The sequence below is a fragment of the Pocillopora damicornis genome, chromosome 4 (assembly GCF_964200805.1).
Source record: "Pocillopora damicornis chromosome 4, jaPocDami1.2, whole genome shotgun sequence".
NCBI lineage: Eukaryota > Metazoa > Cnidaria > Anthozoa > Scleractinia > Pocilloporidae > Pocillopora > Pocillopora damicornis.
The window spans coordinates 7169307-7183193 of NC_142673.1; the positions used below are offsets into that span (position 1 = coordinate 7169307).

Genomic DNA, 13887 nt, shown 5'->3' on the forward strand with positions numbered 1-13887 from the left:
ATTAGCATCCCATTTGATGGGAAAAGAAATATGCCGTGTTGCTTCATGCTTCATAAAGGGAAACCAACTGAACATACAAGCTCCCCAGATGAGAGCCTTTTACTCGCATGCTGCAGACTTAGCAAAAAGGCCAGCAACTTAAAATGTTACAGAAATGATAAAACAAGACAACAATTGCTGTTATCAACACGAACCTCATAAGCAGCCTGGCGTCGACAAATGGTGATATCCAACACATCCAACTTGCTCTCAAGTGCCTGAAGATTGATGATTTTATAACAGAGTAAACATGCAATAATAAAATCCCAAGGTGGAAAGTTGCCATCTATGCCAGGTAAATATTGACCTACCTCTAGGTGTTTTGACAATGATTCAGAAGCTTTGTCTTCCAGTAACTTTTTCTTGTACAAAATTTTGTATTCCCTGCAGAGACTCCTGAAGAAAGAAGGAAAGGCATGAAATCAAGTTTCCATTAGGAGAATCATAGACTATTTCTAGTCAGAACTCATTCGACAATGATACCTGTGTTCCTTCATGTGTGTCCAGGACCAGTTTCTTAATCTCCTCCGAACATCTTTCTCAAGAATGCTTGTAATTGCATAATTCCACCTGTTTCCAAGAGGCAACATAGACAATGTACCCAAAGTAAATGTAGAATGCATAACATCATTACAATTACATATAATTATGCACAAAAATTATACTGTAACAAGAGATGTAAAGCTTGGAAAAGCTTCCAGCTTAAAACTCAAATTCAATGAAATGGAGGTACTACTCAGCTCTTTTATTTTGACCAAAAGGAGTAAAAATGTAATGCTAACTCAAGACCTTCACAGCATAAAGGATGGCATCAAATTCCTCCACCCAAGTTTGTAGACAAGTCAAGGCTTCCAATATTTCAGGTAATAACAGAAATAACAGATGTGAGATGAAATTACCACTGTGCAGCATGTCCATGGAGAGGGACATTTGGTTTGTACTTTCTAAACACAGAATTTGTGGTCATTCTGTCAAAGGATTCCAGCAACTCAATCATATCATGGTACTGCTGTCTCATCAAAACTAGAGATATCTCTTCCAAGACCAAGCTTAAGAAAATCTGCACGGTACAAAAATAATGTGTAAGCATAAATGAAAAGATTAAATTCTACTTGAGGCTGAATGTAATTTAAGCAAGGTAAAACCAAGCCATTGTAGTAGTTTTAAGGTTGTGATGAACAGGATACTGAGAGATTTGTAGAGTGCATTGATATAAACATTCACTCAACTTACTTTGCCACTTTGTTTACTTTTGTCCTAACCTCTCACATTTTGCTTAAAGATAATCATAATTGGTAATTGTTGTACTGACAGGTGTGTGGGAGCAGGCTGAGTCTCAGTTGCCATGGCGGCCCCTTTTTAGCAACTGAGGAGACTGCTGTCATCATTTGTCAGTAGTTTTATGGAAAAAAACCCTCTAAACCTATTGACCAAGTATTTTGACTAATCATGCACCCCCTATGCAACTGATCAATCAATCAATCAATCAATCAATCAATCAATAATATTGATTGGTTGACTTTCAAAAACAATCACATGGCCTGCAAGACAAGATTTTGATGTATGGCTGTATTTAAAAAATAATCTCTCAACTAACCAGTACCCCATTCAATTGCCAGCCCACTGATCGATCAATCAACTGGTTGCTTGATTGATTTTCAAGAACTATCTCCTAATCCCAAAGAGCAATATTTTGGCTCTTCTAAGGCTAAAATGAACATGACTAATTTTCCCCATTTCTGCTCCCTTTCAACCACTGGCCACACAACAGTGTCATGTCATACACAATAACCTTATGGCTTTCTTTATTGCAAAGCAATCAGCATGAGTCCAACAACATACCTTTGGGATACTCAAATCAGAACCTGGCTTGATATTCATCTTCACTTGGGTGGTGGCTGAGATTGGCTGTAAGACTTAACAACAAGAAAATAGTGAATAGTTGTATTTTCCTTGGTTGTTATTGTTGATCATGCATCAGATCACTCAGCTGATAGTACTACTAAAAACAGGAGTACTACTCTGAGTTTAGAAACTACTACTTTGGTTAGTAGTACTTTAGTACGACTACTTTAGTACTACTACTTTGGTTAGTAGTACTTTAGTACGACTACTTTAGTACTACTACTTTGGTTAGTAGTACTTTAGTACGACTACTTTAGTACTACTACTTGTTTTTTACATTGAGTTGTTCCAGAATTATGCCACTGTACAACATCAAAAACTTCTGAGTGAATAAAGGTTAGTGAGAACATATCAGCACAAGCTGTGATGATGCAAACAAATCCCTAGGAATTGAGACATAGTATACAAAATATACTCACTGTATTTAAAATCAGGAGGAGAGAAATGCTGTTTCGTTCTGATTGCTATCCCACTCTTGGCTTGATTCTGTAAAAAACAGAAAAATTGTCATCACAATTTCATTTACTATAATAATACCAACAGCATTTTCAAATTGTCTTTAAAACTATCATAAAATACAAAGCTGTAAGTTGAGATCTAAACTAAATTGTGTTAATGTCACATGAAGTTGCCTAGAAAAAGTGCTCAATTAAAAAAGGGGGGAAATTTAAGCAACTTAACCAGGAAAGAGACATTGTTGAGACAATAGGGATTTAAATGTCAATAGAGTTTACACATCTACATGTATACAAATTTATATAATTTTCATTAATAAAAAGGAACCTCGCCAGCCCTGGTGTTCTTTATATAGAGTAACTATGTGTAAAACTGTGTCAGATCCCCATCATGATAAAGTAAGGATTTATTGTTATAGTAAATAAATTGAGGATTGTATTGAGAATAAGAGGCAAGAATACTAGTATTGTGGAAGGATGTAGGGACTCCTTGTGTCAAGGTTTAGTAATAATGCTTTGCTTTGACACAATAAACAACCACAATTCCTTTATGCAGCTATTTAGGGAGATTTGATGATCAAATCTTGGAGACTAAAAGGGTTTGACCATTATTTCTCATAATTATCAAAATAACTTAATGAAAAAAACCTTGGTCATCAGTATTATCACAAGGTTATTTGCAATGAAGACCACTCCACCAGAGCTAATGCAAAACACCACACACCACCCACTTTGGAATGAAACCAAAGTCTTAGGATTTTACATGCAAATCACACAACAACATTAACATAGACCATGTTATATAAGTAGAAAAAATTAAAGATTGAAGTCTGGATGTTTGTGATCAAGAATCATTGCTCAGAGTACTGAGATGATACCAAATTACACCAAAACAGGTGAGCCAACCATGGTGGGACATCATGGGTCAAAAGGTAACTCAAAACACATCACCCTCATCACCTAGGGAAGACTAGTAGGGTAAAGCTGAAAACTTGACATCCACATAAGAAGTAACTGCATCAAAATCATACCATCAATGACACTTTTTATAATTTCAAACAGTGACACTTTATGATCAAGAAATCAAGTAATTACCACCCAGTCCTCTTGCGTTGGCAGATTTCCAATATGATCTTTTGTATTCCAGTAAATGGCAAGACTGTCAAGTTTGACAAGCTAACAAACAAGGCAAAAAAAATAAGAAAAAGTGTTGTTGTGAGTTGCAGTAATTATGAGATGGTGAATATAGGAAAGAGAAGGATGTTCGTGAGGGATGGGAAATAAGGAGGAAAGGTAAAAATAAGTGTGCTGTCACAGGTGAACCCCAAGAGGTCCATGGGATGTATGAAATTCTACACTGGTTGATTGTACCACACTTGCATCTGTTGCAGTAAATATTTCCTTATATTTCATCATTTTTGGCACCATTTACAGAAAATGTATCCTTAAGTTCCACCTCCCAACTACTTATTTTGCTATGCAACCACTACCCAACCCTTACATAAATTAACATTGTTCTAGATATATTTTCAGACCTATCTGTATCTCACCTTGTGTACAATTTTCACACTTGTACCAACAATTGAGGGTTTCCAATTTTCATCTGTGGACTAAAACAGAGAGTGATCATCACTAGATAAGCCTTAACACTTTTTGACAGAACCTACCTGCACAAAAGAGCTGTATGGAAGATCAATTTTTTCAAAATATTCATTATCATATGTATCAAAGATGGGTTCAAACTCATCAGCAATATATTCATTGGCTGGGACAAAAGATAGTAGCAGAAGCCAATGAAAATAACAAAATTCAAAAAAAGGATCCAATAGCAGTGCCATCACATCAGGGGAGAGAAGGGTCAAAAATTTTTCAAAGCAACATCATTTTGCAAACCCTTGTTTGCAAGATAAAAATTCTCTTTGATCAACTACAATCTCCCTGAACCTTCCACAGTCACACCTGCATCAAGCAGTCACCCACTGGCAATGGCTGGGTGACCTCTTAAAACAGGTTTACCACTTAATACAGAGGTTCCTCAACAAGCTCTTGGGACTTAGCAAAGGGTGACCCCAACCCCTTAATAGGGGTGACCACTTAATAGAGTTGAAAATTACAGTGATCCACAGGGAAAAATTTCTAACTCTGACAACTGACTGTTAAATACTCAGTGACCACCTCGCATAGTGCCACTAAATACATGTTCCACTGTATACAACTATCATTACATACACTCCTATAACCCCCCTCTCTCTTGTATGCATCCCCGGAACCTTTGACCTTTAAAGTGACTAGCATCTAATTTCTCCTTACAATATCACCCCTGTATCACACATTGTGGTCATGATAATAGAGGAAATGACAAACAACAAGAGATGCTCTTGATTGTTACACAAATTCTCTTTTTCAGCACCTTAGGATGCGTGTAGAGAACAGTATGGAGAATATATACCCTGATGTCCAAGTGTAAAGGGTTAATGTCCCCTCCTTCCATATTGAACATCAAGTCTCAGTTACTCATACCTTCTAATAGGTCCCACAACCTTTCCCAATACTGAACAAAATTTATTTTTTAAATCCAGACAGGAGTTGAAAGAAAATTAATGGCTGGCATTGTGGCCACCATTCAACAGGGTTGGTTTTTTTTTCAATAAGCCTCCTCTTCAATAAACCCCCACCTCTTAGAAGCCTCTGGTCTGGAAACTGCTTAAATCAATAGCCTTCCTCCATTATTAAGAGACATATTAGAGGATTTAGAGTACTGCTCTCACCTCAGCTGACAAATTCTCCAATGTCACTCCAATTGAGAATGGTGCAGCAGGGTTAGTAACCTGACACAAACAAGAACAATGAACATGGACATTATAATCAACACCAAAGAGTGACTGCTGTGTACATCAAGAATTAACCCTTTAACCACTACAGGTGACCAGCTTCTAATTTCTCCTTACAATATCACCACTGAATCAAACATTAAGGTCATGAGAATCAAGGAAATAATCACCAACTTATAAAGCTTTTGATTTTTTTCACAAATTCTCTAAGTCAGTGCTTCAGGACATGTATAGAGAACAGTATGGAGAATATGCATACTGATGTTAGGGTGTAGAGGGTTAATTATTATCCTGTTCGGAACTACCAGCCAAAACTTCCACTGAAGCATAAGAATCAAATTGATGTCTACCTGAATGTACAAGTACTTACAGAGTCTTCATATCGTATGTGAATATTGCGAACTGAGACCTGGAGAGGTAAGAAAAAGTAACCATCTTTAAGTTGAAAAGACATTGAAATGACAATCATTCTGAATATACCTTTTTTCTTTTTCTTTTTCTTTTTCACTTAAATAGAATTTGGTTTTCTGCCAGTGTTGAGTCAAGCAGGCTACTGGAATTGACTGATACATGTGGATTTCTTATCAAACTCACCTGAAGGTTTTTGACAATCTGCATGGCTAACTTCTCCACAAAACTGTCTGACTTTTCATCTTTTTGCTGCCCTACATGGTAATCAATGAGAAAATCATTATTCACATCAATTACAGACTAATTCCATTACTGACTAGTAGTTGTTGACAGAGACAGTCAATCAAAGCTGTCTGCAGTAATTTGTGTAACAATGTCAATATCCAACACTATGCAGGGCTCTTAGCCAAGGTTTCTTTTAAAGTCACCTTCTGGCAACCTAAAATCATAAAAAACTAAACCTCTGACCATGTGCCTTGTGGTTGGAGTAAATGGCATAGCTAGCATTCCTGTAAATGAACAAGTACGCAATTTTCTTTAGAGACCCTAACCACTAAAAACAGATAGATTATTAGGGTATACCATTCTGCTTTTTCTTTTCCTCTTCAATCTGCCGAGCAAGCTCCACTGCTTCCAGCTGTCTTTGCTTTCTCTCCTGATTGGCTTTTTCCTCTTTCTCAGCATTGTACTTAATATCTGCAGGAGCAACAAACACATTATCATTAATGGTTGCAGCTGCAACAACTACTATCATAATGTCAATTCCCTGGGCATAACTCTTATCCAGAGAGGTAGATACAGGCACATTACAAGAGAGTCCATCACACACAGATATTTCCTAGACATAGACAACAGCCAAAAGTTAATAGATTGTTTCCATGGCACTTGTTGCCCAATTGATGACAATATTCAGCATTTCATCGCTAAAATTTGACTTATCCCTTAAGACTGCCACATACCAAAAAGGCTGGTGTACCATACTATCTACTTACAGATTTAGTGACACTCAAAAAAGTGACAAAATAACTTGAGGAAAATTATCGTTAATAATGATTATGACAGTGATAGTGATAACAGTAGTCCATATGATCAAGATTAAGTTAATAACAATGATGATGAAGGTAATGATGATGATAATGACAAAGATAAATACATAGACAAATACAAAGACAAGGACAATGGAAGGGTAACCGCAAACTGTATAAGGAAAAGACAAAGGCATGTAGAAAAAAGCAAAGGCATTGGCAAAGGCAATGGCAATGGCAATGATAATGATAAGGCAAAGGCATAGACAAAAGAAAAGGCATTAGCAAAGGCAAAGGCAATGGCAATGATAAGGCAAAGGCAAAGACAAAAGCAAAGGCACTGGCAAAGGTAATGGTAATGGCAATGGTGATGATCATGATTATGAACATGAACATGACCATGAACATTACTATGATATTAATATGATTAGCACCCTGGGACTACCACTAAAATACAAAACAAATTTAGGGTATTTCTTCAATAAAAACAGTTCTCACCAGTATTTGGTCTGACAAGTAAGTAAAGTCCATCTACCTGTGCAACAACAGGTTCTGAGTACAGATTTTTCCAGGGTATCTTCAGCACCAGTTTGCCTGAGTAAAAACAACAAGTACACAACACACACCCACATAAATTAAATGCTAACAAATCTGAAATCCACTCACCCAAATGGTATTAACTCTTTAACCCCTGACTAGCATCTAATTTCTCATTTAGGTATTGCTACTGAATCAAACATTAACCAATGAGAATAACAGAAATAATCACATTTTGAAAAGCTGTTGGTTTCTTACTAAATTCTTTTTGTCACTGCCAGAGGAAATGTACAAAGAGCAGTTAGGAGAATATGCATACTGATGTTAGGGTGTAAAAGCAGTTAATTAACTGTTAAAGGATGACTGTTTCTTTTCATTTTCTTACCTAAATGTCCACGTAGAACTTTGACAGGCAAATCTAGGTCATCCTAATAACAAAAGAAATCCATTGTCAAATAACCCACTAGCCTACGTGTAGCCGTACCCTCCCCTGAAACGTCTATGCAAACCTGACATTAATCATGTTCCGAGGTTTTAAGGCAAGTTTGCACGACATTTCAAGAAGAACGACAGAAAGCCATAGATATCACATTTTTCAAAAGTAACAATATCTCTGTTTTGTTACCAACTGGCTATGGAAAATCTTTATTAAATCAAGCAGTCTAGTGATTGATCGCCTCTCCTCTCTAGAAGAAAGTGGTCACAATGTTTATTGTGCCACCATTAAAGTTCTCACAGAAGAACAGGTGCACTATCTTAATGTACTAGGGCCAAGAGGATTGTCTGCCTTTAACTTTCGTTTTCTTTGCAAACGGTGCTGCAAAGCTAAATAAAAGCTAGTTGTTTCTTGCAGCAATTCTTTGGACTGAGAAAAGAGTTGCTCTTTCTTCACACTTATAACATAACTATATTTTATAGAAATCTGTAAAATCCTAGAGATTCTGCAGCAAATGATCCAACTCTTTTCCACAACTGTGGCACTGTTTACAAATGCAAACAGAAACCATGTGGACATTGAAATCTAGTTTTGTAAGCATGACGCTAATCAAACATAGGCCTCTCCCTACTCCATACCAAGAATCACTCATAATCTAACAGTCTTTAAATATGCATGAAATTTTAAAAATGTGGAAAAATTACAGTTAAGGTTAATTCCACCAAAAATAAAATTAACACTAATAGTTTTGATAAAGATGAAAACATTAAAATTATATCTAAAAGTTATAAAAATTTCCAGGAGAAAAGGTTAGATCTTAAGTTTGTTTCTGAGGTTTTCATGTTCCAGTGGTACTCCACTCTAAAATTTCGGAGCAGAACAGGTGAAAGAATGGTCACCAGGAGAGGTATTAAGATTAATTTGAATTTGTCATGAAATTAATAAACCTATATTACCAAAATTGTTGAACCAAAGCACTTCTGACAAAAAAACTTAAAAAAGTAGAACCAGTTTAAATCATAACTGAGATGATTCATAGAGTTGAGTCAATGACTCCCACTTTGAAATATGAGAACAAATTCAAGTTTGAATTGTAAAATAAATTTGTCCTAAAATTATGATAATTTTATGAAAAATTAATAGGCTCGAAATGTGAAATTTCACTGGAAGGAAGCTTTAATAGTGCCATAAAATAAATCTTATTTACTAATTTTCCTCAACGAAAGAGGAAAATAAAAATATAGAATAATAATTATGCAAAATGTTTCGTCAACGAAACAAATATGTGAACTTATGAATCCGCTACATTTCGGCTCCACTTTAAATTTAATGTTGTGTGATTTTCCATAAGTGCAATCGCGGTTGCTTTCGACGATCGCAAAAAACCAAGATAACAAGTACACAGGTTATCTTTATGCAAACTAACACGTCTGAATAAGCAGACAAACCTAAACAGGTCTCGATAATATTTTATCAATACTGCAACTCACATGAATTTTCTAGAAAAAAATCCGGACAATCGTCGTTCGCTAGAAATATAAAAAATGGTGCCACTGTGCAGTTCGGAGACAATACAAATATCCACAAACTCCTAATTACTCAGTCGTGGTTAACATATAAAATAACTATACAGGTAACGTACGATTTCACCCAAAATGGCAGAGCTTTGGTGCAATTTTAGGCAAAACCGGATATGCTGTAGGCACACGACGTAATCGAAACATAAAGTACAACTTTAACTTACTAAGGCGCTTTCCTTAAGAATCAAATTTTCCAGTTGGGCATCTCCTGCAAACGTAAACAAGTCGTTGTTTTCAGTAAATGTGGTTGTCGAAGGTTTGGAAAAAAATCAAAGTGCAAAGAACTTGCAAAGCAATCAAAATCCAGCTACAAGTAGCTCTGATGCCCTTGCGACTCACCTCCCCAGATCCCAAGCCTCAACTGAGAAGTATCGAGATTCTCCAAGTACTGGCCGGCGAACTTGTTCAAAAGATCGACAACATACGACTCAAACACCATGATTCTTATATGAGCTAATTCATTTTCGGCACGAAACAGGGACTAATCATGAATTAATTTGGTATCACACGGTCAAAGCCATCGCTTTCGTTTAAAAACACAAGTTACCGTTCGACACGAGTCATGCCACTCGAACCTGAGCCCGCGGCAAGTATGACGTCACCATACGCGCTTCATTTGAATTTGCACCTCTTTTGACCGACTTGTAGAGCTGTCTGTTAGCTTGATAGCTGTAGTTCGGTTTTGTAATTTTTCAATACCGGTCTTTATACGAATTAATACTGTAGCACTCCTTCGATTGTTTCCTTGAGAGTAGTATTTAAAAAGTCCAATCTTTCTTTTCAACTGGTCGAGATATTTTTACACATTAAAGGTTACCTTAGTAACACTATAGGCGCACAAAAATACTCTTACCTAGAGCTTTAAAAGCTTCTAACCTGAAAAAGAAAATGCAGTGACCTGTTTTTTTCAATTTATACATTAAATTTAATATAACAAGATAAATCTTTCCGCAAAGTTAGGAAAAGCTGTTTGGAGCAATCTTGATTCAGGGGTGTGGAGTTCCTTCTTTGAATTCTAATTCCTCCGCCGATCAGAGACGAAATTAAAATCGTCAGGGACAAAATTCATGTAATATACAGACTAACAGGGTAATTAAGTATTATCAACTGAGTTGATAACATAAATAGGCCACCATAAATAGTTTTTAAGCTGACTTTTCGCCGGAGCGAATAGAGGAATTGTGGATTGTGTGTGTGTGTGTGTGTGTTTATATGCAGAGAATAGAGGTACGCTATTGGTGTAAATATGGTAACGGGAAAAACGAGAATAAACTGGTTGAATGAAAAGCGCTCGTTGATACCGTGGGGATTAAGAGTACCGATTTGAAAGATAAGTTCTTGTTTTATAGAGTTTTGCGGCTTTCCGAACTGCTTAGATGTAGGGAAAGGCCGCAAACTGCTATATGCTTCTTAGAATGATTGGGGCGATTTAAGTGTCTAACGACTGGTTTGGATGCTCGTTGTCATTTCTTTCTAATTTGCGAAGATTTTCTCGGAATCGGTCACTTAGACGTCTTCCTGTTTCACCAATGTACAACTTTTTTCTTTTTAGTGATCAGTGATCTTGATGGATCTCTGGGGTCCCGACATTTTCTCTACGTTATGAATGAAAGGACAAGTAGTTTTGCATCGTGAGCGAGCGCATTTGAAAGTTCCAGATTGGTGTTTGGTTTGAAATGAACTGAAATGAACCAAAGAGTTGCCGATGTTTTTGTCGCGTTTAAGTGAAACAAGTGGAGGATGCGAAAAGATAGTACCAGTCTCTGAATCATTTTGTGGTAATTTAAAGTTTTTAAGAATGATAGATTTAACTGCGTGGCTGTGAGGGTGAAATGTGAGAGTGAATGGAATACGACCGGTATTTTCTTTGTGTGCCTTTTGTAGTGCTGACGGTTGATCAATTTGTTGGAGGCGGCGGTGGCTCGCTTGAAGGACAGATATAGGATAGCCACGTTTATCGAAAAACTGGCACATTGCCCCAGATTCTACGGAAAAACCAGAGTCGTCACCACACAAACGACGAAGTCTGAGAAACTGTGAAAAAGCTTAAGGTATGGAATTCCTGACGTGTGATAGACGGGATGGTGAATACAAAAAGTAATTATGCGAGACACGGTAGGTTTGTTGAGACTAGGCATGTACCCAGACCTTCCTAAGGCCTACAGTTCAGTTACAATTAGACGATAGGATCTGGGTACGAGGTTATGTACGAACTTCTTTCTAACTTTCTTCCCTCTGGGAATATTCCAATTGGTTCCGAAAGTCATTTCGGAGAAATATAGGTAATCAGAAAACTAAATAAAAGTTGAGACAAATATATCAAGAGGGAGAGTCTGAAATGGGTTTAACCGTCAGCCGTCGAAGGCCTTAAAATTTAACCGTCAGTCCTCAAAAAGCAACTCATTATTAATTGTCAAACAGTTTAAAAAAAATCTCTCTTTTTAAGCCCCTTGCGAACGACAGTGTTAGATCTGGAATCTGGATTTCCAAAGTGATCAGTTTATCATCGTTTTCACTAATTTTCGCCGAGTAAAACAGGCAGTGTGACACAATATTCCTACCGTTCGACAATATCACAACTGAGATCACCCCTAGATCCCGTCCAGTGTCTTGAAGGTTGTGGATAGTTTTTACTGTAAAGCTCTCGTAAATTTGAGAATTTGCGCCAGCATATTAATAATTCCCTCAAGATCAACGACGTTTATATCTTTGGTCTAAGTATAAAATGCTGAAAGTAAGCAAAAGACCAACGTTGCAAACGAACGATTGAGAGGATCCTAACAATGCGCGAGATACTTACGTTTAAATAAATTTAAACATTTAAATAAAAGAGAATCCTAACGGAGCGCGAGATACTAACGCAACAATCAAATAAAATAGAAGCCTAAAAGTGCAAGAGATCACGGCTAGAGTGACAATAAAATGTAAGACAATCCAAAAAATGCGCGAGATACTGACATAATTTTCGAACGAAGGGGTATCCCAAAGTGTTTGAGATACTAAAATAACAGCCAAATGAAAGAGTATCCAAAGGATATGCGTGATAATAACGTAACAATCCAATAAAAAAGAATCACAAACGTCTGCGAGATATTAACGTAACAAACCTATGAAAGAGAATCCTAAAGGTGTGCTAGATACTAACGTAACAATCAAACGGAAGAAAATCCTAAAATGCTCGATATACTAATGTAACTTACGAATGAAAGATTATCATAAACTGCGCGTGATACTAACTAACAATCTCATGTAGGACAATCCTAAAAGTGCGCACGATACTAACGTAACAAACCAATGAATGAGAATCCTAAAGGTGCGCGAGACACTAACGTAACAATCCAATAAAAGAGAATCCCAAAAGTACGCGAGAAACTAACGTAACAATCGAATATAAGTCGATTCTAAAATGCACGAGATATTAACGTAACTTTCGAATGAAGGAGTATACTAAATGTGCGCGCGAAACTAACATAACAATCCAATGAAAGAGAATCCTGAAAGTGCGCAAGATACTAACGTAACACTCCAAAGAAAAGAATCGTAGAAGTGCGTGAGATACTAACGTAATAATCCAATGAAAGAGAACCCTAAAAGAGCACGAGATGCATACCTAACCATCGTAAGGAAGAAAATCCTAACAGTGAGCAAGATACTAAGGTAATGATATACATGAAGAACTCCCGTGCTTCTAATTGGCTGAAAACGAGAGCATTTTTTCATGTCCCTACGATCTCCTATTACAACTCTTTTAGGGCCTGTTTACATGGAGGTGGGGTAAACGTTATCAAGATAAAATAAGAAATTATATGGACAGGCGAGTTACCCCACCTTGGTGGGTTACCTCACCTACCTGGGGTCCCCTACCTCCATATAAACAGGTCCTTAGAGTCTTCTTTCAGTCGCCGGCTCCGGGTAATCGAATTTTTCGCCGCTCGCAATCGAGTCGAAACAATGCAAACTATCTGCACGAGGAGTAGATTATCGTCAGTGTCAATTTAGTCCATGCTACAAAGGCTTGTCAACTGAAAGAATGTTTCCGTTACTCTCGAAAAAGAAAAAAGAATAAAAATTCAGAAAAAGGAAAGTCCCAAAACAAATTGCATGCCTGATCCCAAAGTAAAGACAAATTTTATAAGACTAACTCATCAACAGTCAAAGGTATCAGTCAAAGAAGCTTTTCAGAAGTCTTGCCCTTCTTTCAGAGATAAAAAAGAATTCTTATCAATGTCGTCCGATAATTACTTCCGCTAATAGAACGGTAATTATTTATCGCCGGGGGAGGGGGTGGAAGGGGGGGGAGCGGAGGAGTTTATTTAAGGGGGATTTCACATGGTTTTCCGGAGGAACTGAGGGGGAATCAGCTGTCGCCAACAGAGTATGAAGGGGGACTTTAGAAAATTGAATTCCAATTAACTGCCAATGAGGAGGGGGGTAGGGTGGGGGGGCCGTGTTAGAATATTACAGAGGGGATCGGGTAAATTTTATCATGAACAATCAAAATCCTCCAACTTCCCCTCACCCCTCCCAGGTGCCAGACAATGACCGGTCCCTACTACCTGTCCTTTTTCAATCTTGTACGTTACACGATCTGTGACTAAAAAAATTGGATACACCCGGAAAGTTTGGAGAGCACGAGGGAAGTGCAAGAGTTGCTCGAGGCGCAGCCGG

The 13887-nt window shown here is 37.3% G+C and overlaps 1 protein-coding gene across 3 annotated transcripts in view; it reads right to left on the reverse strand.

Moving 5' to 3' along the window:
- Positions 1 to 9796, reverse strand: part of LOC113679104 (intermembrane lipid transfer protein VPS13A) — a 62458-nt gene extending 52662 nt beyond the window's left edge. For all 3 annotated transcript variants that reach the window (XM_089204447.1, XM_089204446.1, XM_089204445.1), the window contains exons 1-16: positions 9559 to 9796; positions 9384 to 9427; positions 7589 to 7631; positions 7165 to 7260; positions 6224 to 6337; positions 5825 to 5895; positions 5601 to 5639; positions 5168 to 5227; positions 3950 to 4009; positions 3495 to 3575; positions 2364 to 2430; positions 1882 to 1955; positions 939 to 1099; positions 523 to 609; positions 351 to 435; positions 195 to 257 (exon numbers count right to left, since the gene is read on the reverse strand). In XM_089204447.1, coding sequence (XP_089060573.1) covers positions 195 to 257; positions 351 to 435; positions 523 to 609; positions 939 to 1099; positions 1882 to 1955; positions 2364 to 2430; positions 3495 to 3575; positions 3950 to 4009; positions 5168 to 5227; positions 5601 to 5639; positions 5825 to 5895; positions 6224 to 6337; positions 7165 to 7260; positions 7589 to 7631; positions 9384 to 9427; positions 9559 to 9658 — 1245 coding nt within the window. In that variant the 5' untranslated portion in view covers positions 9659 to 9796. The remainder of the gene's footprint in view (positions 1 to 194; positions 258 to 350; positions 436 to 522; positions 610 to 938; positions 1100 to 1881; positions 1956 to 2363; positions 2431 to 3494; positions 3576 to 3949; positions 4010 to 5167; positions 5228 to 5600; positions 5640 to 5824; positions 5896 to 6223; positions 6338 to 7164; positions 7261 to 7588; positions 7632 to 9383; positions 9428 to 9558) is intronic.
- Between the last annotated feature and the right edge of the window lie 4091 nt (positions 9797 to 13887).